General features: G+C 39.0%; 1 protein-coding gene and 1 long non-coding RNA gene across 3 annotated transcripts; one reads left to right on the top strand and one right to left on the bottom strand.

Annotated features, from left to right (window-relative positions):
- Window positions 1–2,668: 2,668 nt before the first annotated feature.
- Window positions 2,669–3,748, bottom strand: LOC309872630. The gene is made up of 2 exons (XR_014316029.1): window positions 3,417–3,748; window positions 2,669–2,807 (listed from the first exon to the last, which is right to left on the bottom strand). It is a non-coding gene; the product is annotated as an uncharacterized lncRNA (long non-coding RNA).
- Window positions 3,749–4,039: 291 nt separating this feature from the next.
- Window positions 4,040–20,672, top strand: CALM2 (calmodulin 2). Of its 2 annotated transcripts, XM_082747025.1 has the most exons (6): window positions 4,040–4,165; window positions 10,792–10,822; window positions 18,342–18,485; window positions 18,578–18,684; window positions 19,158–19,293; window positions 20,032–20,672. In XM_082747025.1, exons 1-6 carry the CDS (start codon window positions 4,163–4,165, stop codon window positions 20,058–20,060), a joined length of 450 nt encoding a protein of 149 aa, XP_082603151.1. In that variant the 5' UTR covers window positions 4,040–4,162; the 3' UTR covers window positions 20,061–20,672. The 2 variants fall into 2 exon arrangements, with proteins under 2 accessions (XP_082603151.1, XP_082603152.1); XM_082747026.1 differs by lacking the exon at window positions 10,792–10,822 and having other exon boundaries at window positions 4,056–4,165.
- The last annotated feature ends 3,494 nt before the right edge of the window (window positions 20,673–24,166 follow it).

Genomic DNA, 24,166 nt, shown 5'->3' with positions numbered 1-24,166 from the left:
AAAAGAAAATAAAGTACTATTATAAAAGAAAATAAAGTACTATTTTCTCAATTCTCTCAAAATTGACACTCAACAAGTGCCATTCTAGATGCAAGGGAGGGAAGCTGATGCATAATACTGACACCTTAGGGCATTTAGGGCTTAATTCTTTCACCTGCCAAGAATTACAAAGGCCCTACAATCCAGAATGCTGGTCTTACCTTCCTCTGCCCTTATTGGTTAGCACAGCTGGATGGAGAAGAGAGCTATGGGAAGGAAGTATCAAAGGATAGGGCTTGTGTTATCTGTGTTCTGCAAATTGAGGAACTGGGGCCTGGAGAGGAAGTGCATTCTCATTTTCCCAAGATGGCCAAAGGTAGAAAGCTGTGAGAGCTCCCAGTCAGGAGAGGGTTACAGAAAGTCAAAAAACCACCTCGTAGGCCGTGGTATGGTGGCTGTCACCCACATTGCTTCTCAGTTGGCAATTACCAAAGTCAGGCTGCACTGTATGTCATCTTGTGGAAGACAAATGCTCTATAAATAAAGTGACTTGGAACAGTCTCAAATACACATAAACCACAATGGCTTTAAATGTAAGTCAACTTTTTTCTCATTTTCTTTCTCAGAGAGGTCAAGCAAGGAAGTTTCTGCAAGAGAGGCCTTATTGAAATTCAGCCTAATAAACCAAGAACTTTCCCGTAGTCTTTTTTAACAGGCATATTTCATTACCAAATACTTGTTTAAAAGCTTCTGGATTCAATACATACAATGCTAAGCATGCACCTGTATGTTAGATTTAAGCCTGTGCTTGTTATTCATCACACATCAATCCTCTTAAAAATTTATTTTCTAGGGGCGCCTGGGTGGCTCAGTGGGTTGGGCCGCTGCTTTCGGCTCAGGTCATGATCTCAGTGTCCTGTGATCGAGTCCCGCATCGGGCTCTCTGCTCAGCGGGGAGCCTGCTTCCTCCTCTCTCTCTGCTTGCCTTTCTGTCTACTTGTGATCTCTCTCTGTCAAATAAATAAATAAAATCTTTAAAAAAAAAATTTATTTTCTAGAACAGGTGATTATTCATTTTGCCATTCAACTTCTTATCATTAAAAACTTCACATGTAAAATCATGCATACTTATGGGTTCTGTGTGAAGAGAGAATAATTTTCGGGACTCAGAGAAAAGATTGTTGATGGCTTTTCCATCTGAGGAGGAATCAAAGACAAATTTCTGAGGAATACCTTGCAAAGAGTTGGGAGCTACCAAAACACAGGGTAGTGGAAATGTGGCCTTAGGGCTCTTGACTCCAGCTCAGATTCTGAAGCAGAGGTACCCACTTTTAAGTAACATTCTCTACGGTATTTCATTTGTGGGATAAAGCTAGTTAACTTCTCTGACCCCACCTCTTTACATCACTATATTAGCAAGGACAATAGAAGCCACAGGGGTCCTGAGTTTTCATTAAAGAGTTATTCATCTGAAAGGGAGGTCACAGTGCTGCCAACACTAACTAAAAGAGCACTTTATGTCTGATTTGCATGACTGAAAGAAAGAGGATCCCTCCCTGGCCTAGGAAATACTTTTGATGGTATGAAGAAATGTCTAAATAGGCTAAAAGAGGTTACATTCCACTGAAGCTTGCCAAGTATGTGCAGATAGCAGTTACAGAACGTCTTGGTCTTGCTGGGCAACTTTCTCAGTAGGCAAGATTTCACCTTGGCCTGCTAAAAATGCTGCTCACTTAGGTTTCAAGGGTCCACAAGCCTATGTTTTTTGTTTTTTGTTTTTTTTTTTTAAAGATTTTATTTATTTACTTGACAGAGAGAAATCACAGAGAGAAATCACAAGTAGATGGAGAGGCAGGCAGAGAGAGAGAGAGAGAGAGAGAGAGAGAGGGAAGCCGGCTCCCTGCTGAGCAGAGAGCCCGATGCGGGACTCGATCCCAGGACCCTGAGATCACGACCCGAGCCGAAGGCAGCGGCTTAACCCACTGAGCCACCCAGGCGCCCCCACAAGCCTATGTTTTTTACTGGGAAATGTTAAGGCCTCTGTTCTGTTCTTTCATCTGGAACTTGCTTCTCTCTTCCTCCTTGCCTGTTGCTTGTCTCCTAGGCTATTTATCATATCAGACTCAGTTTAGCAGTTACCTTCTTTAGAAATCCTTTTGGGAAACTCTGTGCCTTATAAACCCCCTCTATGGTAACAATTACGCTGTAGTCAAATCAAATTCATACAGGACGCGTTCACAATGTGCTTATTAAATATTCCAGGTTATGCCTACTCTTGCTTATTTGGGGTAGGACCAAGGAGCCAATTTTTAAAAATGTGTGTGTGTGACAAAATACACATAAAATTGACCATCGTAATCATTTTGAAGTGAACAGTTCAGTGATATTAAATACATTCACAATGTTGTGCAAACATCGCCACCATCTCATACTCTTTTCATTTGTGGAACTGAAACTCCATACCCTCTAAACAATAACTCCCTATTCCCCCTGCCCCAGGCCCTGGTAAACTACTGTCTGTCTCTGATTTTGACTACTCTAAGTACCTTATATAAATGGAATCATATAGTATCTGTTTGTCACTAGCTTATTTCATTTACCACATAATGTCCTCAAGGTTTATCCATGTTGCAGCATGTTGTAGCATTTCCTTTTTGAGTCTGAATAATATTCCAATGCACGTATAGGCCACATTTTGCTCAACCATTTATTTACTGATAGACATTTGGGTTGCTTCCAAGTTTTAGCTATAGCGAATCATGTTGCCTTGAAGGTGGACATACCAATATATCTCCAAGATCTTGCTTTCAGTTCTTCTGGGTACAGACCTAGAAGTGGAATTATTGGATCATAGGATAATTCTCTTTTAATTTTTAAAGGAACGGCCATACTGTTTTCCACATCATTTTACATTCCCACCAACAGTGCAGCGAAGGTTCTAGTTCCAAGGAGCTAAGTCCTCAACATGTTTTTTAAATATCCTCTTAAATCTGAGAGGTTAAGAGACCCAAAAGGGCAAATTTGTTCTGAGGGATAGGCATATTACAGTGACCACTTGCTGGGCCCTTACCATGTGCCAGATACTTCAACATTTTACATTAACTCTTTATGTTATTCTCATCTTTACAATAACCTTTTCAGAGAAGTATTATTACCTCCATTTTATAAATGAGGCTAAAGATGAAATGACTCATCCAAGGTCACACACCTAAGAAAGTGCACCAACCAACACTTGTCCATAGCTCCAAACCAGGACCCTGTTTTCTCACAATATCAAAACGCTAATGGGAGTGACTTATCCCACTGAATCTCGGATACCATAGTTTCTGAGTGACTTTTCTGGGAAAGTACCCCAGGTAAGAAAGGAGAATGGCCAAGTATGAACAGAAGACGCTTTCGGATTTGTCTCTCAGCTAAGCAACTGCATTTATCCTTACCTAGACCTTTATTGGTTTTGTGAGGGAGTAAAATGAAAAATTTGTGGCCTCCACAAGGCCGAGAGGCTGAGCGCGGGGTACAGGTTTCCTGCGGTCTTTCTGCGTCAATCTTTACTTGCCCTAGGTGTTCTCGCCTACCCCTGCACAAGGGGCGGGAAAGTGTGTGTAGGAGTGCGGGAGGGAAAGAGGGATGGAGGAGGAAGATTCTGTGGCCAAACGCAAGGGAAGCGACTCTGCCGCCTGGCGCAGTTGCCAGGACAGCGCGGCCAGAGCAGCAACGCCAGAAGCCGCACCGCGTCCCGGCGGCGGCTGCTGCGATCCCGAGTGACGCATTGCAGGTACAAACCAGCCAATCAGAGGCCGGTTCAACGATCATCGGGGATCGAGTCACCACTATGATGCTCCTCCGCGCCGCAAAGTAGCGCCCCTCAGGCGCGACTCCTTCGGCCTTTAAACTGGCTCGCTGGGGAGTGAAACCCACTTACGTCATTCGTTCGCCCGCTTTCCTTTATCTCTTGCTTCATCGAGTAAATAACAGTGGATAAAGGAGTCCCGAGAAGAGTTAGAGAGGAGGGGGTTTGCCGGAACTCGTTTGCGATGTTCCGTTATCTGGCATGCGGCGGAGGGATCTGGCGGAGGGAGGTGTTTATGAGGCGCTGGGGGCGGAGGAGGAGAATTAGTCCGAGTGGGTCGAGCGAGCTGAGTGGTTGTGTGGTCGCTTCTTGGAGACCGGTAGCGCTTGCAGCATGGTGAGTGTGTCGCTAAGCTGCCGGCGCTTGGCCGGAGGGGGGACAAGGCTGAAGCAGATTTGTTAAAGAAAGGGGACGCTGCTCCTCTACATCCCTCAGGAGTGGTCTTCGCCAGAGGGATGGCGCGAAAGAGACCGGGGCACTGCGGCGGTTGCGTCGCAGGTGCTCTCCCATCCTCAGTCTCCTCGGAGAGGAGTCCCCTAGCGTTACGGAGGCCGGGATCATTGCCTTCGAGGAGCTGAAGCTCCTCGGGGGCTTGGCTGGGTGAGGGTGATGAATCGGAGCTGGGGGGGGGGGCAGCCCAGCACATGGTGGAGACGCGAAAGTGGAAGGGCGGGGGAGAGCGGGAGGGCAAAAGCTGCTGGTCGGGCATCTCGAAAGGTCGGTACCAGGGCCTGATTCAAATGCCCAACGGACGGTTTGTGCTGGCGCTCGGAAGCGCCTTTGTCCGCTTTTGGCCGCCATGCGCCGAGGGGGCGGGAAGGGAGCGCGAGGCCCCAGGCGAGCGCCAGCGCCGCCGTTAGCCCGCATCCCCCGCGTGCCGGGGGCGGGGGGCGCGCGAGCGGGCGCGGCGCGCTGTGTGGGCCGAGCCCGCGCGGCGCGGGGAGCGGCCGGGGGGCGGGGCGGGGCCGCCGCCCGCTCGGCTTGCCTCGCGCCCCAGCTGCTCTGCTGGCACCTGCAGGGCTGCGGAGGTCTCGGCTACCCGCGGCAGTGCGGGGCCTGTGAGTTGGGGATGGGTGGGGGAGGGCGGATTCGGCAGTTTCCCATCCCCCTCCGGTGGCGAGAAGGAAGCTCGGTGGACCCTGATCTTTCCCACTCCATTTGGGGCCCTGGGGCCTTCCACTACCCAGCCTGGACATGAGAGAAAATGTGGCTTTGTCGTTGAAGGAAACGAGCTTTATACCCGAAGTCTGGCGCACGCTCAGAGTGCGCATCTGACTAGAGAAAGTCGTCAGCTCCAGCTTGGGTCTGAAATGCTTTTTCTAGTCACCTGCCAAAAGCAAGCTTTGGGGTGACTGACGTTCTCTTGTGAAAGTCGCTTTTATCCTGCCGTAACAGTTGAAAAGGCCAGTATCTATATCCTATTCTTAAGTACTCACGTGCACTCCTAATGTTAAAGAACTATAATCACAGCATTGCCCCTGCTCCAGTTCCCTTGAAAATGAGTCGTATTTCCGTCCAGAAAACGCCAGACCATGGTAACGTGCAGTTCAATTCTCTTAAATAGTAATGGCTGTCAAGTACTGTGGTGATAGAAGAGTATACCGGGGGCAGAAGGAGCAGGGAATCTTAAAAAGCATTTTCCTGTCACTTGAGACCGGAACTCCTGGTTTTTTTACCCTAATGACGGCGGTAATTTGCAGTACCTACTTTTTGTTTCCGTCTGCCAAGTGGTTACAGCGATGGGTGTGTCCAGAAGGCAAGGTGACATCTTAAACAGAGGAGTTGAGAATCATTGCCAACTGAAACCTCCAGCCTGTATGGGTGTGGGGAGAGGAGTTCACCCTGGATAAAACTAGTTAGTGTTCACTCAAGTTTGATGCATTCGTTCTATTTTGATATTTTAAATTATTTTATTCTGATTTTGAACATACTAGTTGAATTTACTTTTTAGTTGAAACAAGGTATACATTATGTATATGTAATCAAGGTTCTGAATTGTGCAGTAAATTTTTTAAAAATATTTTTAAATGAATGGTAAATTTTTTACCTAATCAGTCTGATACTTGAACCGGGAATTCAATAGATTTTCATATGCTGCATATAGTTTGAATCGACACTTTTCATGGTCCTTTACCAGTGATAAGCTTCTGTAGTTACTGTTTACATTATTGGTGCTTTGGGGGTTTTCATTGCTAGTTGCTAGTCATTGTTAAGTAAAATTAAGTTGGAAGTTGTCATAAGGTAACTTCATAATTATAAGATTTGGAGATTTAAAATGAAGTCTCTGTTAAGTTAAAGAATGAGTTTGTGTAGAAGCAGAACAAGATTGTTCAGATAGCTCTTGGGTTTACATGTAAGTGTTACAAGTACATGTGCATTGAAAGAGCCAAGGATCGCTTTAAGATTTGGGGCCCAGATGATAAGTAAGAGATACGAAGAAGTAGAAAGTTTTGTGCTTGTCAAAGTTATCATTATTGTATCAAATTGCAAGTAGATCAGTTTGTGTTACACTGAGGAACTTCACTGTGGCCCTATCAAAAATACATAGAAAGTTCTAGATTTAGGTACAATGATCAGAGTAGGCCTTTAGTAAAGGTCTTAATTTCTGTGAAGTAATTAATTTGTCCTGATGGTTTTTCTTTTGATCAGTGATACTATAGTACGTTCTGTTCTGCCAGAATTAAGGTATCTGTTAATTCTACTGAAATAATTTAAAGGCTGCTTTTAATACAGGTAGGACATATCCTGACTTCTGAAATTTAAATAAATAAATAAATAAATGGAAATTAATGAAGACATTGTTTTATCTAAATAGAACTTTGAAATAAAGAGGAATGAATGAAAGCTAGAAGTTTGTGTTCCGATTTAAACCTGTGGCTTCATACATTTATTCAGATAAGAATTTTGGATTTTTTAAAACTGCCATTCACTAGATAAACTCCAGGAATATCCATATCTGCTTTGATAGGTACATAATGCATTCACTCTTCAGATCACACGTGAAGATAGGTTAATGTTTCTCAGTGTTTACAAATCAAGTAGGGTTCTTCAAAATGGAGATTCTAACTCAGTAGGTCTGGTGTGGAACATGTGAGTGTACTAATGCCTGGAAGCTTTCTCTGGAGTGATGAACAGGAGAAGGAAGTCTATCAATTGTAGAAATACAGGAATAAGAACTAGTCATTTCTCTAGTGGATTATTCTGCACGGAGATAAACACACGTGTTAATGAGCTCGAGTTTTCCCAGAAGTATAATTCTTCCAGTACTTCTAACTAAGAAAATGGCACTCTCTATAGACAGAAATAAAAACCAAATTTATTTGCATGTAGTTGGAACAGACTTAAAAATTAGAGTGCTAGGGAGTGGTGTAGTTTTGCCTCTTAAAGGCCTTAATCTTAACTCCGCTGGTAAAGTTTATTTTAAAACCTTGAGCTCTGGATTAGTTGTAAAAAAAAAAAAATTTTTTTTTTTGCAAGCAAAATTGAGGAACATTTTTAAGGCTATGTATGTAACTTAGCATTCTGTTTGATAGCTTATTCCTTAAGCTTTTTCTGTGAATTTTTCTTTTATTTTGGGTGGGAAGGGGCAAAGGGAGAGAATCTTAAGCAGTCTCCATACCCAGCAGTGAGATGGGACACAGTCACAACCCTGAGATGATGACCTGTGCTGAAATCAGGAGCCGTCACTTAACCAACTGGGCTACCGTTCATTTGTGAATTTTTCTAAGATTGTGTCTGGCTAGAGGCGGAGAGCTGGACAAGATGGTGTGGGACCATTAAATTTTGACTTTCCAAGCAAAATTGGGTGATTTTAAAGTTTTGTTTTATAGCTAGCATCCTTTTCCATCCTTTTCTTCCTAACTTTAATATAAATGCATCTTGCCAAAATCCACCCCTACCCCCCCTGTTGAGAGAACAACACTGTTTCCCTTCCTGCACATAGCAGTCCTTCCTTCAGCTTTCATACATACTGTGCCTTCCATACATTCTGCTTAACTAAGCCTCCTAAACTGTTTTCACCTGCCACATCTGTCCCTGGGCTGCTGCACCTTGTGCTTTCAGTTCATGAAAATTTATTCTCATCTTAAATCATACATGGAACAGGGGTGCCTTGGTGACTCAGTGGGATAAGCCTCTGCCATCGGCTTGGGTCATGGTCCCAGGGTCCTGGGATGAACCCCCAAAGGGGCTCTCTGATTAGCGGGGAGCCTTCTTCCCCCACTCTCTCTGCCTGCCTCTCTGCCTACTTGTGATCTATCTCCCCCTCTCTCTCCTATCAAATAAATAAAATCTTTTTTTTTTTTTTTAAGATTTTATTTGACAGAGATCGCAAGTAGATGGAGAGACAGTTTGGGGGGGGTGGGAGCAGGCTCTTTGATGAGCAGAGAGCCGGATGCGGGGCTTGATCTCAGGACCCTGAGACCATGACCTGAGCCAAAGGCAGAGGATTAACCCACTGAGCCACTCAGGCGCCCCTCAAATAAATAAAATCTTAAAAAAAAAGATAGCATGGAACAGTGGTAGGTTTGCTGGGTTTTTGTTTCGTTTTTAAGGTGGTTAACAAATATTTATTGTTCATGATGTTTAATTTTATATTCTGATATCTAGAAAAGACAATAGACAATGTTATGCAATGCTTAGTTATAAATGAATGGTAAGAGTGAAATTAAATAAATTTCCATGTAGCAGTGAAACATTTTAAACTTATTAACTTCCTAGAAAGGGTAAGTTTAAAATAGGCATCTCCATATTATATGAGAAGCAAAGCACACGTTTATTTGTATATTTTGGTCCCCTTAAGTATTTCATAAGAAGAGATCTGGTATACAGACGACTAGGATAAAAGATGAAAGTATAGCAGGAAGAATAAAATTCAAAATTCCTGCATATAATACAGTCTCTTTAAGATCTTTAATGTGGACCCTGCTACTCTCTGAAGCAAGAGTTGATGATGCCATGCATGTCTGTTTACTGTGTGGAAGTTGAACTAGTCAAGTTCATATTTAACAGTGTAGGTTCTTTTATTAGTTAATATCTATAAAATAATTATCACTGAACTCTTTGGGTTCAAAGAGTTTTACTTTATGTAAAAGTAGCTTCTCTTTCTGCACAATAACCTTGTAGATACTAATACTGTATGGATGAAATGGACTTATGAGAGATAGAGTAACATGTCCAAGGTCATGTGGCTTTTTAAGTGGAAGAGCTAGGATACTAGTATGTCCAGCAACGATACAAAACGCTATGCTTTTTCCCCCAACTCTGCCATGTTGTCCTTTTTCCAGAAATGATAAAAGTCTTGCAAAATGGAATCAGAAGTAAATCCTTTATAGCCTCTAACAAAGCAGGTATCAAGTCTGGATTTACCGTGTTTTAAATCTTAACTCCTCAGGGAAAACAATTGGATGACTGATGTTATATCAGATGGAAGATTGGGATTTGGAAGGTTAAAAGTAGATCTTCTTTTCTTTAACTCCTGCATTTGAACTTAATTATTGCCTCTTCAATTTTAAGTTACCAGGCCTTTGGGGCCATTTTTCCCCCCCTTTTTTAAAAATAGAAACAAGTTGAGTTTGCACTGAGGTCAAATCAAAAATGTGTTGAGTGGGGAAAGAAACTTGCGCTTTGTGGGTTCCTTCCCAAATTTTCTCATGTTGTCCCCTAGAAAAATGTGATGCTACTTTTTTCATTAAGGTAGTCTTTAAAAAAGAATGAAACCAGGCAGTGTTTATTTTTTCATACTAATAAATGAATGGACTGATCACAGAATGCTTGATTCCATATAGGTAAGAATATTAGAAGACTGGGTCTAATTAGTGCTAGTACCATATAAGCAGTTGCTTCATGGGTTTTTGTACTGCTAAGTGGTGAAATGTCCAAAGATGAAGGCCACATGAGGAAAAAGGAGCCTTGGTATTTTGCAGATATGGATTATATATTATGGTACTCTGCATTTAAAACTTACAGGCAGTGAATACATTGGACACCTTTGTGTTTAAATTCTAGTTTAATTCTAGTATTTAAAACTAGTTACTAATTTTGTTAACCTCCCTGAAATTTAACCTGAACCTATAGGGGAAAATGATACCATTAGAGGGTTATTGTGAAGATTAAATAAAAACAGTATCTATAAAAGGCTTTAGCAAATGCCTGGTCTTTTTTTCCTTTTAGCAAAAATAACTCTTCTCTCTGCTAAAAAATCACAAACTTTAGGCACACATTGGGATTCCAAAAGTCCAAGAGAAAATGAATGGCTGGACTTAATATTTAGTAAATAATTTAGTTCAAATGTTGGGAATCCTGATTCTTTAAATTTGCCTGCCAGGTGAGAAGTAAAAACTGGTAGCTTTCATGTTTCCCCAGCCAGGACAGCTTGGATTTTTGCTTAGTGTTACGGGTTTGTTTTTTGTTTCAGGTTTGGAAGACCATTCTCATGTCCACATAATGTGTTTAACCATTTATAGGGGTAATTTTGAGTGTAATTCTTGGACATTATTTTTGGTTCAGTGAAGATTTCTGATAATTTCTGTTAATACTGTTTTTATTTACCAAAAAAGGTGAAAAGTTTAGGTATCTTAACTTTGAGAAAGGAAACCATGTTTTTGTTGGATTCTCTCCTTGCTTTAGAAGAATAACAACTTCCTTTAAATTTTCTACTATGCCAAATTGCTTTTTCCCCCCAATTTGTGTGAAATTGAAACTTTGATGTGTATTCTAAAATAATAGTTGGGGTTTAAGTATTAAACTTGGTTAGCATCGCTTAGCTTTGAAGATAAACCTATCAACTTAATATGTGTTTTCTACCTTAAAAGATAATTCATTTTCTACCTATGTATGTTGCTAGTACTAAGGAGTGTTATGCTAAATGTAATTCATGGTAAAAGGTGAACCTTGAAGGTTTTTAAACTTGATTCTTAATTTAACTGCTCATCTGCATACCTGTCTTTGTGATCTCTTTGTAGGCTGACCAACTGACTGAAGAGCAGATTGCAGGTAAGAAATACTTTGCTAAGTGGTATCCATTGGATTTTATTATAAATCGAATGGCCAGTGTCAAAGTAAGATACCTTTATGAAAAAATTACATAGACCTTAGTCTATGTAATAGATAATAACAAGTGGTGTAATGTAATACAGTAATTCAACCTGCTTTGACAAATGAGAAGGTATGCTTGCCTTTGGGAGATATATGGGGCTGGCTGTAATGAAAGGCAAGGTTTTAGGCTACGTGCGGGTATACTTTGGAACTTGGTGGTGGTGGTCTTTGTTTTTCTTGAAGATTATCTTGAAAACATGAATTCTGGGCAGTTTTTAACACTGCAACTCCAAATTACTCTTCACAAGAAAAAAAGAGCCAAGTAGTAATTAATAGGTAATTTGAAGTGTTGAATCCCAGAGGGAACATTGAATTTACCCCAGTTCAAAGTAGCTAATATTTTAACCTTAGAACTGTATGTAGAATCATTCAGGAATAATCATTATCTCTAGGGAAAAACTTAGATGCAAAAGTTACCGTTCTGTTTTCTAAATGTATAGTATGTTGAATTTTGTCTTAAGGAAGGAACAGTAGCATCTGTTGAAATGAGCTTTTTAAATCTTGTCTCCTGGGGCCCCTGGGTGGCTCAGTTGTTAAGCTTCTGCCTTCAGCTCAGGTCATGATCCCAGAGTCCTGGGATCACCGCCCACATAAGACAAGCCTGCTTGTCCCTCTCCCACTCGCCCTGCTTCTGTCCCTCTCTCCCTGTGTGTCTATTTGTTAACTAAATAAATAAAATCCTTAAAAATAAACTAAATAATTAATTAAATCGTGTCTCCTTTGGTTTGTCATGGAAATGTATGAAGTTGTTATGTAAAACTTGATGTCATATTGTCTTTATGCTATAACATTAATCATTGGTACTTTTGATTTTATTCTAACACTTTGAGATGGCTGGTTAACCTCAAAATACTAGGGAAACTCACTAAAGGATTTTATTCCTTTTTTAGTTCCTTGTAGTGTTGAAATGCTTTTCAGACTCTTCTTTTACTCTCTTTAGACTTTTATTAACACAAGCATCAAGCAGTTTTAACTACCACAGCTTTCCTGGTAGGCAAGAAGTTAGAAGTGTTCAAAAGCACTAAAGCTTTCTTTTTTCTTTCTTCTTTTTTTCTTTTTTTCTTTTTATTAATGATAGAGAATACTGAAAATCCCAGTTGGAACTCAACTATATATAGCCCATTTAAAGTAAGCTCTCCTCTCCACATAAACAAATTTGGAGGACCCAGAAATCACTAATCTCAAATATTACAAATACAACCCGATAGGACTATATAAAGTAGGAAGCTGTTAGCATGAAGGACCAAATGTAAGCAGATTTTATTTTTACTGATTGTGTGAATTTGACTTAAATCTGGGATTTGGTTTCTAGGGTTGATAAATTGCATGTACTGAGTGTTGAAGAACCGAAGCAGAGCTTTGGAACTAATTTCTTTGTTCTTTTATACTATTTTAATGTATCTGTGACATGTAAATTCTAAAACTTTTTCTAAAACTTTTAAAAAATTATTTTGTTAATGTAGCCTATTGGAAGTGACAAGCTGATTCATATATACAGGCTTAAACTATTAACTTCTCTAATACTTTTGGCCTCCCTCTACTTTTCATTTCTTGGTGTTCCCAGTCAGGTAGTTGTCCCTGCTGTAGATAGCACAGTATTTTCACTTTAAGGTAGAAAATGTATCTTTAAGATACCTGTTACATAGTTGGTGCCCATTATTGCACTCCCAAACACACATACAACTATTTTTTTAAAACACCATGTATCTTTTAAATTCAAGAGAATCAGTCTTCAAAGACTGATAGCATTTTCATAAAGAATACTAGTAGTAGTTCACTGGAACATTTATTTAAAGATAAATTTGGTCTTTTTGTTGGCTCTCATCGTATACATAAATTTCCAGTGGGGATGGGGGAAAATCTGTTCTGGATTCTTTCCTTACCCTGCATTTTCTTAGGCTTTTAAAATCATTCCTGGTACCCCAGGTTTTAGTGAACCTTTAAAGGAGTCAAAACTTTTATACTGCTGAAGTAAAACCCTGTGCTCTCAGGGATCTTTTTGCTGCCTCTTCTATCCCTGGTGCCTCCCACATAGTAGGGACTGAAAAATGGATACACTTCTTTGTTGTGTGTGACAACAAAAAAATGTTCCAGAACACTACCTACCCTGTCCTAAGAATTATTCTGCCTCCATTGTTTGTGTCCACCTTTGAGGTGGAGGCAAATTACTTTCTTTATTCTGATAAATTGTAAATTACTTTCTTTCTGATAAATTGTAATTGGTGGTAATCAGTAGCATCTTAGAATCTTTACCAAAAAACAAAGTACTTACAAACTTCATAGATAAATCAGCATTGAATATACTAAGGATCTTTTTAAACTATTTTAACTTTATATGATAATCATTACTACTACAGATTTGTTTAGAAAGTCTACTAACAGCAAATAACTTGGTCTAGAAAAAGCATATTTTGTTTAGATGAAGTTACTAGAATTGTTTATATTACTTATTCTTAAAGAGCAATCCAGAGTGTCCACTGTGACATCACTAGTTAATTTTGCTCATAATTCTGCCATGATGTCATTAGTTGTTGGTGCTTGACACCTAAGGGTCTAATAGGAAAAACCTACAAGAGTTTTTCTTTCTTAAAGGTACACTGTAGGAGTAAAACCTAACTTGAAAGATAACCTTACTCAATTTACATAGTGCCAACAAAAGTCTGATACATGTCCTTTAAGAGATTATTAGGTTCAGAATTTTCTAAATAAATGGAAGTTGGTAAACAGACATTTGATTCAAGTCATTCCTGGGAATTATAGTTAAGAATGGCATGCTTCTATACATAAAGATTATACCAGTTATAAAGTAAGGTAGGGAGCTGTAAGGACAGGTGAATTTAAATTATACTCTTTTTTTTTTTTTTTTTAAGATTTTATTTATTTGAGAGAGAAGGAATACAAGCTGGGGGGAGTGGGAGAGGGAGCAGCAGGGAGCCCCATGCGGGGCTGATCACAGGCGCGCGCGCACACACACACACACACCCGGGATCATGACCTGAGCTGTGAAGACAGATGCTTAATGACAGAGCCACCCAGGCACCCCTAAATTGTACTTTTGGGTTTTATTTCAAGGAATTTTACAGGTATTTCTGGCTCTGGTGTAAAAATACAGATAAAAATTTGGAATAATGCTTGACATTTGTTCCTTTCTTGTACCTTTATAACTAATAGTTATAGCATAGATATGGTCTTTCTGCTTTTCACTATTTCAGCAAGCATTTTATTTATTTACTTACTTTAGATTTTATTTATTTATTTGACATAGAGATCACAAGTAGTCAGAGAGAGAGAGAGGGAGAAGCAGGCTCCCTGCTGAGCAGAGAGCCTAATGTGGGGCCTGAGACCATGACCTGAGCTGAAGGCAGAGGCTTAACCCTCTGAGCCACCTAGGTGCCCCTCCAGCAAGCATTTTGAAAGTTAATGTATTTTAGGGGCAACTAGGTAGCTCTGTTGGTTAAGCATCTGACCTCTTGATTTCAGCTCAGGACTTGATCTCAGGGTTGTGAATTCAAGCCTTGCATTGGGCCCCATGCTGGGTGTGGAGGTTTTTTTTTGTTTTTTTTTGTTTGTTTGTTTGTTTGTTTTTTAAGTTAATATACTGTGAAACTCCTTGAAATTAAGAATACATATTTGTAAACTTACTCTACATTTTAATAATTAAGTCATACAGTAAAATGATTATAGTTAGTTACACATTGGAAACTTTTGCTGGTAATGGTAGTGTTAATACCTGTAGCTAGGTATTAATAGCAGTGAATGTAATGTAAACAAAACCATGTTTCTCAGTGCTTTGATTTTCTTGTAGCCTAAGTTACTAGGTGGTAAATGGCATGTGTTCAAACCCTAATAGTTTTTTGGATTTCTAGACAGTATTTCTACATCCTGTTGAAAAAAAGAAAAATAAAACCCTGAGTAAAATGGGAATGTCTTCATCAAATTCTATTTGTGGGATTTATTGATGTGTTTTTGTCATTGAGTCAATCTAGTTAATGTAGGCTAATTTCATAAAATCAATCAGTATTTTGCTACTAAGCTTGTGATACTAGGGGAGTGCCTCTGAAAACAAACGGTTTTAAATGGAATGGAACTATGTTAATACTGAATGTAGTAAACTACCAACTAGTCAGTGATAACCCGGTCTAAAGCTAAGCAGTTAATAGATTTTAAACTAAGAAAGGAATGTGGTAATCCAGAAAGGTAATATGACCCAGGTAGTTGTGTAGGTAATTTTAAATAAAGAACCCAGTTAGAAGGCTATTGTTATAGTCTAGGCAAAAGAGGAGGGACCATGAAATAAGATACTGCTTGTTGAGATAAAAATAATCGGGCAGTATTGAAATGGGAGGATGCAACAGGACTTGTTGACATATTTCACAGGGAAAGTTAAAGCGTGTTTTGCTTGCATTCCTGGGGTGGTTGGGGAATACAGAATTCACTTTCATAAGTCTCACTTGGGGTCAGCCAAGGGGCATATCCTGTAGGAAGTCAGAAATAAAGGTAAGTTAGACCCTGCCTCCCCAGTCTGTGGTGGGAAGGTATGCTCTTAAGATGCCAGTGGATGCCTGAAACCACTGACAGTACCAAACTTGTTTTTCCTATACACACACACATATGATACAGTATTTGTGAATTAGGTATAATAGATGAACAACAGTAATGATTGTGAAAGTATACTATAATGTAAGTTATACTAGTGTGGTCTCTCACCATATACTGTACTTGCCCTTTTTGTGACTATGTGGGATGGTAAAATGCCTCAGAGATGAGATGAAGTGAGGTGAATGATGTAGGCATTGTGATACAGCGTTAGGCTGCTGTTGACCTGTGGTATGCCAGAAGGATCCTCTGCTTCTGGACTACAGTTCACTATGGATAGCTGAACAGGCAGAAAACAAAACTGTGGTAAGGGTGAGGGAACTACTGTATTATGTTGAGATAGAGGAGTAGACTAAAGAAGGCTTCATTATGAGTAGGCATAGATAAGAGGTGTTGGAAAAGAGGAATAAAATTAATCACATTTACGTGTGAGAGATAAATAGGAGCAAGAGTCTTTGGCAGTGTAAGGCAGGTAAACTGAGGTACTGTTGTGAAAGCCAAGAGAAGTTTAGAGTTTCTCAGTATAGTTTTGGATCCTGCAGGAAAGTGAGGTCATCTTTTCTTAACACTTAACGAAGTATTTACTTGCCAGACCTACTTCTTTTTTTTTTTTTTTTTTAAGATTTTATTTATTTGACAGATCACAAGTAGGCAGAGAGGCAGGTGTGTGGGGGGGGGGGAGCAGGCTCCCTGCTGAGCAGAGACAACCCCCCCCCCCATACGGGGCTTGATCCCAGGACCCCGAGATCATGACCTGAGCGGAAGGCAGAGGCTTTAACCCACTGAACCACCCAGGCGCCCCCAGACCTACTTCTAAGTGCTTTATGCTTAGTAATTAATTAAGTTCATAAACTTAGGAAGGTAGGTATAGTTATTCCTATTTAACAAAAATGATGAAGCTAAGATAGGAAAGATTTAGTAACTTAACTTGCCTAGGTTACACTACTGGTAAGTAGCAGAGCTGGGATTATTAAACACAAGTTGCATTCCAAAGTCTACTTTTAGCTATGCTGTATGGCCTCATGTACTTAAAGACACTTGTTTAATTGGGCAACTAAGTTGTTATTGGTAAACTTGGGATTTTCAACTTGATGAGTTGGAGCTGGAAGTAATTTTAATAGTGGATTGGTAGAAGAAAGGGATATATATGAGTAATGATGCTTCCAAGATTTGGGGAGATAAGGGCAGGCATGTAAGAGAAAACACAAGGTTTGAATTTCGTTTTAAGCTAAGAGACATATGTTAATGGCGAATCAGTGGAAGAGTAGTTGAGTCCAGAGAAGAGATTATGATGGATTGAAACTGGGGTGTATATGAATTGGAGAAAGGATAGAAAGGTAGGGGGAAATAAATAGCCTTGGACTATATAAGAGGAAGCAAACTATTACTTAAACATGTCAGGTATGTACTTTCAAATGTATAGATATATTGAGGGAGCTGAGCCCTGTGAACTTTGGAACTGTTTTGGGTTTGCTTAAAAAGGGTCTAATAGCTTTTAAAAAGTACCCTACCAGAAAATACTGCCATTGTGTTTTAGTTCATTTATATGACCTTGCACTACCAAATTTAATCTCTGCTTTAGTTTATGAAATAAATGGGGATGCCGGTATTCTAGACCGCTGCTTCAACAGCTTTCCATGTAATCTAGTGGTAAATTAAAAGGAACATAATTTCACAAGATGATTTTTAAGATGTAATAGGATGTTTTAACTATATTAAAAGTTTGGGATTTTATATTCCTAAAAATGGTCTAAATTACCTTTGCTGTCAGTGATACGATACTTAGCTAAAACTGGCCATTCATATCTTGATCATCCCATTATTAATATCATCGTAGATTTTTGGTGATAGTTCTTTATAGGTCAGAAAAGGCAGTTGGTCTGTTGCATATTGTTCTGAAGTTTAGAGGTGTATTTTTTTGTTCTTAATTTAGTAGTTTTGTTTTTAAGATTTTATTTATTTGAGAGAGAGTGAACGAGAGCTCGAGCAGGGGCAGAGGGAGAGAGGGAGAAGCAGACTCCCTGTTGATGATCAGGGAGCCCAACATGGAGCACAATCCCAGGACCCTTGGTATTAAGACCTGAGCTGAAGGCAGTTGTGTAACTGACTGAGCCTCCTGGGTGTGCCCCTTAAATTGTAGGTTGTTTTTTGTTTTTGTTTATTTATTTATTTGACAGAGACACCGCAAGAGAGGGAACACAAGCAGGGGGATGTGGGAGAGGGAGAAGCAGGCTTCCCGTGGAGCAGGGAACCAGATGCGGGGCTCCATCCCAAAACCCTGGGATCATAACCTGAGCCCAAGGCAGACGCTTAATGACTGAGCCACCCCTCAGGCACCCCTAAATTAGTAGATTTTAAAGAGATTTAATTTTAATTTTTGAGGCTTACTCTGAGTATAATGCATATAGTTCTATAGAAACATGTTGGGTACCAGGTACTGGTGGTGCCAGTTAGGTACCAATCTTATTTTTATATTCTGGGCTTTAATAGAAAATAGGGAAGCCACTCATTTGGGGCTTTGATTCTTTGCCTCCTTCAACCTAAAATAATTTTTACTTTTGTCTGGTCTAGGTATTGGAGTCCTTTTGTAATATTTTAGGTGAAAAAAACTTGCTGATAGATCAGTATGAGCATATATTGGTATGATTAGCTAAAGATGTTTGAAATATAGCAAGTTTTTCCCACATAATTCTTCAGGAATCAAAGGCTGGTTTCAAGTGTTACTTCCATATATACCTGTGCTTTAATAGTTGATTAATATTTAGCATTTAGGAGGTTTTTATTGTTAACCTTTATGTTTGGATTATGGTCTCTTAAACAGAATTCAAAGAAGCTTTTTCACTATTTGACAAGGATGGTGATGGAACTATAACAACAAAGGAATTGGGAACTGTAATGAGGTCTCTTGGGCAGAATCCCACAGAAGCAGAATTACAGGACATGATTAATGAAGTAGATGCTGATGGTAAGTTTTTTTAAACTGGGTTTTGGGGGAGGGGGAATTGAAGAGGGCATTTAAATTCTTTAGTACTCTTAGAACTAAACAAATCATTTCAGGTAATGGCACAATTGACTTCCCGGAATTTCTGACAATGATGGCAAGAAAAATGAAAGACACAGACAGTGAAGAAGAAATTAGAGAAGCATTCCGTGTGTTTGATAAGGTAGGTATTCGGGGATTGGATTTGTTAAATTTTGAGGGTGAATCTTGGCAAAGGAGGCATCACTGACTTTGGAACTAAGAAACCGATTTTATTTTATTTTTATAAGTTCTTATTTATTTATTTAGAGAGTGCGAACCCATGAGAGGGGAGGGGCAAAGGGAGAAGCAGATGCCCCCACTGAGCAGGTAGCCAGACCTGGGTCTTGATGCCAAGACCTGAGCCAAAGGCAGACACTGACCTGAGCCAAAGGCAGACACTTAACTGACTGAGCCACCCAGGTGCACCAGTGATTTTAATGTATGATATCCTGCAGTTTTCAGTGGCCATCTATTGGTCAACTATAGTTTGGTTTTGGTTGGTATGTCTGAAGTATCTTTTTCTCCCTAATGTGAAGTTTATTGTAAACTTACTAAACCTCCAACCCAACTCTGAGTCTATAATTTTATTTAGGTATCTTACTAAATTTTTTCTAGGATGGCAATGGCTATATTAGTGCAGCAGAGCTTCGCCATGTGATGACAAACCTGGGAGAGAAGTTAACAGATGAAGAGGTTGATGAAATGATCAGGGAAGCAGATATTGATGGTGATGGTCAAGTAAACTATGAAGGTAAATCTTTCACTACCTCATTCTGTGCTTTGATTTTAAGGTACAAGGTATGTGTTTATATATATCCTAGGTCAAAATTAGTGTCTCCACTCCTGCCAAATGAAGATGCTAAAACAGTTTTTATATTTACAAACCTTTTGCTATTCAGAGTATTTTCTACAGATAAGGGAAAATCACGATCATCTGAGGACTTTTTAGAACTGTTTGCTATCAGGTCCTACCATATACCTAGAATCTCTGCATTTTAACAAGATTGCTGGACAGTTTCATATGCATTTTAAAGTTTGAGAAGCATGGTGCTACATACTATGCTAAACCAATCTTTTTATAATGATTGTGGAACAATTTGAAAAGCTTTAAGCTTATTTCAGAAACCTCAAAATTAAAGTAAGGTGATTTTCCTTCCTTCATTGGATTTATTTTCCCTCTAATTAGCTTTAGTCTAAGACCATTTACTTCTGCGTCAGTTCAAAATTACCATGTTGTAATAAACTTAAGAGCAAAAATCCTTCTATTTTATAATAACTTGTCTAAACCATTAATTTGGTTTATTGATTAACAATCCTAAGTAATTTTGATTTATGAAGTTCTGGCCTTGACAAAGCTTGACAAATTCTATACTGTATATTTTTGAGGAAAGAAAGGGAAATTGGAAATTGCTTTGAGATTGAATAATGTGATTGGTTTTGTCATTCTTTTACCATTGATGCAACTTTTTGTGTACTTCTTCTTTTTCAGAGTTTGTACAAATGATGACAGCAAAGTGAAGACTGTACAGAATGTGTTAAATTTCTTGTACAAAATTGTTTATTTGCCTTTTCTTTGTTTGTAACTTATCTGTAAAAGGTTCCCCCCTGCTGTCAAAAAATATGCATGTATAGTAATTAGGACTTCATTCCTCCATGTTTTCTTCCCTTATCTTACTGTCATTGTCCTGAAACCTTATTTTAGAAAATTGATCAAGTAACATGTTGCATGTGGCTTACTCTGGATATATCTAAGCCCTTCTGCACATCTAAACTTAGATGGAGTTGGTCAAATGAGGGAACATCTGGGTTATGCCTTTTTTTAAGTAGTTTTCTTTAGGAACTGTCAGCATGTTGTTGTTGAAGTGTGGAGTTGTAACTCTGCGTGGACTATGGACAGTCAACAATATGTACTTAAAAGTTGCACTATTGCAAAACGGGTGTATTATCCAGGTACTCGTACACTATTTTTTTGTACTGCTGGTCCTGTACCAGAAACATTTTCTTTTATTGTTACTTGCTTTTTAAACTTTGTTTAGCCACTTAAAGAAAATCTGCTTATGGCACAATTTGCCTCAAATCCATTCCAAGTTGTATATTTGTTTTCCAATAAAAAAATTACAATTTACCCAACTGTTGCTCTGAATCAGCGTCCTTTAATTACCTTAAGGTGGAACAATTCTGAGAATCAAATACTGGGGTGGTTTTTACTTGGTGTAATTTAGATATGTTTTTGTTGTTGTTTTACTACCTAGATTTTGTTTCATTTTTAAATTGTGATACTTCCTCCGAAAGATTAAGACCTTTTGTAAGTGTACCTAGCATGGGAGCTGACATAATGTAGATGTTTATTGTTTCCAATCTTTTTACATATTTTTCAACTTTGGCATATCCATTTGTCCATATTAACTTTAGCCAGGCAATGATTTTAGGAATATTTTCAGTTATAAGCAATCCAAGGTGGGGGGTTGTTACTATGTTTTTACTTCTATTTGCTAATGGTGCCTTTTCTTTTTCATAAAGCAGAGGAGAATTTTCAGTTGTCCTGCCTATCTGGGACATGTTTTACAAAGAAAGGTATCTTTAGAAGTTGGACTGGCAGTAACTAAACCTTGCTTTAGGTTTTGCTTTCTTCTAAACCATTGCTTTCTCTGTAATTTTAAGCTACTCAAAAAGTGGTTATCAGGGTTTTTGGTTTTTTAGCTGCATTTTAAATACTTAACAATATTTAATGAAAGATTCCAGAGCAAACCAGAGCCAAGATTAAAACATTAAAGTGTATTAAAACATTAAGTATACTAAAAGTATATTTATATAAAGTATATTCATATAAAGTATATTAAAGCAGTATAATACATTGATTATTGTAGCCACAGGTATATCTTCCCGGGGGGAAGTCCCTTTGGCAGGTTACTGCCCATCTTGGACTATTTTAATACCATTTTTATTCTACCAGAAAATAAAAAACTGAATGGTTATTGAAGGACAAGAGAGAGAAGTGGGTTTTAAAGGGAAATTATAGGCATTGATAATCTTAATGGGGAATTACATTGTTACATATTAGGCAGACAATCAGTTAAATAGGAAGACCTTCATTACATGGAACTGTTGAGTCAAAAGAAAGGCCAGCAAGATAACACGGGCTTTGGAGTTTTATTTCAACAAGTTCTCAGATCCCTACTTCAGTAAACTTAGGTCAGTATTATCTAAGCTTCAGTTATCATACTTGCAAAATGGGTATAATTTACCCAACTGGTTTTTAACTTGTCTTTTGTAGTAGTGAAGGTAAAACACTGAGCATAGTCCTTGACATTTACAATAAGAAGAGTTCAGTTTATCTTACTATGCTGTTAAGCCACATATGACTCTAATACGAGTCAAAGTTATCTTTCTCACTTCAGTAGTTCCAGTTCCTACATTTTCAAGTATTTAACAAGGTAGAAGGGGGCACACTATTTGGGGGGGTACTTTTGTATATCACATTAATTGCTGATTTTTATATTCACAAAAGTCACAAAGTTGGCATTATTTAGATTTTATAGGAAATTGAAGGATACTGCATTTTTGTTTAGATTTATTTTTGAGAGTGTGGCAACTTGGGGAGGAGGGGCAGAGGGAAATGGGAGAGGGAAAGAAAGTAGAGTCCTTGCTGAGCGTGGAGCCAGACTTGGCTGACTTGGCTTGATCCCGACATCACAACCTGAGCTGAAACCAAGAGTCGGACACTTACCCAGCTGCACCGCCCAGGCCCCCTGAAGTACAGAGCAGTTACCTATGTAACTTGTCATATTGGGTATATACTGAGCTGGATTCATATCTCAATTCTATTTCCTACAACAGTGTTAAACTGGGTATCTTCACATCTTAACCATATTGCCTGTTGTGTTTTAGCCAGATTGTGGTAATTAGTAATCTTCCCTCTACTGTCTGTAGCGTGTTTGCTTCTCAGATTATTCTAACAAAAATCACTACTGCAGTTAAAAATAATCCATTCTTTAGGGTGTATTTTACAGAATTTTTATTAAAGATCTGATGCATAGAGAGGCACCGTTGACTTCTACTTAGTGTAGTCCCAGAGAGAAATGCCTCCCCACCCTTTTAAAACTGCTGTTAAGATAACCTGAAAACAAATCTTAAATTTTTTTCAGTGATACTTTAAAAGGCTGTTTATTTTTTTTTTTTTTTTAAGATTTAATTAATTTATTTGACAGATCACAAGTAGGCAGAGAGAGAGGAAGAAGCAGGCTCCCTGCTAAGCAGAGAGCCCAGTGCAGGGCTCGATCCCAGGATCCTGGGATCATGACCTGAGCCAAAGGCAGAGGATTTAACCCACTGAGCCCCCCCCCCCCCCACCCAGGCGCCCCTGCAAGACTTTCTTAAGAGGACATTTTGTTTATCCTGCATGCTTAGTCTGTCTTATTGGTGAAGTCCTTGAAGTCATTGACCTATGCTGTTTCTATTTTTGAGATACTTAAAACTATTTTCTCATCTAGATGTTCTTTCTATTTCACACTTTCTATGGGTTTCTAGACTTCTCTGTACCTTTCATCATATTCTTTTAGTCTCTAGAGTACCAGTCCCTAGTCGGATGGGCCAGTTTTACAGGCTCAGCCAAAATAAGAACGTGAAATCAGGAACAGTGACTTGATTGAATCTCATACATTTGTGGAAACTCTGGTTATTAGCCTCTTGGCCTTATAATTTCAGTTGTGATTTCAAACTTGGTGTCTGGTTGTTTTTTTCCCCTTGTATTTTCATATGTTGAATTTAGAATCCCACTAAGAGAAATGAAATGGGAGTAGCCTTTCCCTATTGGAGAGTACTCCCTTTTGAGTAGTCTCTCACTAAAAAAAAAAAAAAAAAAAAAAATCACCTACAGAATCTTGGGCCCTGCCTCAGAATCTGAATCTGTATTTTCGTAAGATCCCCAAATGTTTTGTATGCACATTAATTTTTGAAAACCAGTATGCTAGTCCATCCTCTAAACTAGTCATTTATCCAAATATTTTAATCCCTCCTGTGTTCAGAGAACTCAGAATTAAGACAAAAACCTGGTTTGGGAAGTGTTTAAAAATTAGGGGAGAAACCATTGGTCAAAATGAATCCTCCCATAAAGATTGGCATAGGGTCCTTTGGGCTACAAGGGATTAATTAGGCCAGGGAGGATTTCTCAGAGGAGTTGCTTTTTGAGTTTGCCAGGCTGTCGAAGAAGGAAATAGAATTTTAGCATAAGGGCACACAAAAACGTGAAGATGGCATGTTTGGGGTTTCCAAGTATACATCAGAGTGTGAGGTTTTAATGAGGGAAAGGAGATGAAATTGGATTGTGAATTTTGCTTTTTGTTCCAAAGGGAATGATTGTCTGTAGTTAATACTTTGTGCCAGACATGGTTCCAAACATTTCACTCAGGTTGGTCTTCATAATCACCAGTGAAGATGGCATGTTTGGGGTTTCCAAGTATACATCAGAGTGTGAGGTTTTAATGAGGGAAAGGAGATGAAATTGGATTGTGAATTTTGCTTTTTGTTCCAAAGGGAATGATTGTCTGTAGTTAATACTTTGTGCCAGACATGGTTCCAAACATTTCACTCAGGTTGGTCTTCATAATCACCCTGTGTGGGTAGAT

Source organism: Mustela nivalis (assembly GCF_964662115.1).
Source record: "Mustela nivalis genome assembly, chromosome: 8".
Classification (NCBI taxonomy): domain Eukaryota; kingdom Metazoa; phylum Chordata; class Mammalia; order Carnivora; family Mustelidae; genus Mustela; species Mustela nivalis.
The sequence above is the reverse complement of the archived record's forward strand: the minus strand, read 5'-3'. Positions and strand labels throughout refer to the sequence as shown.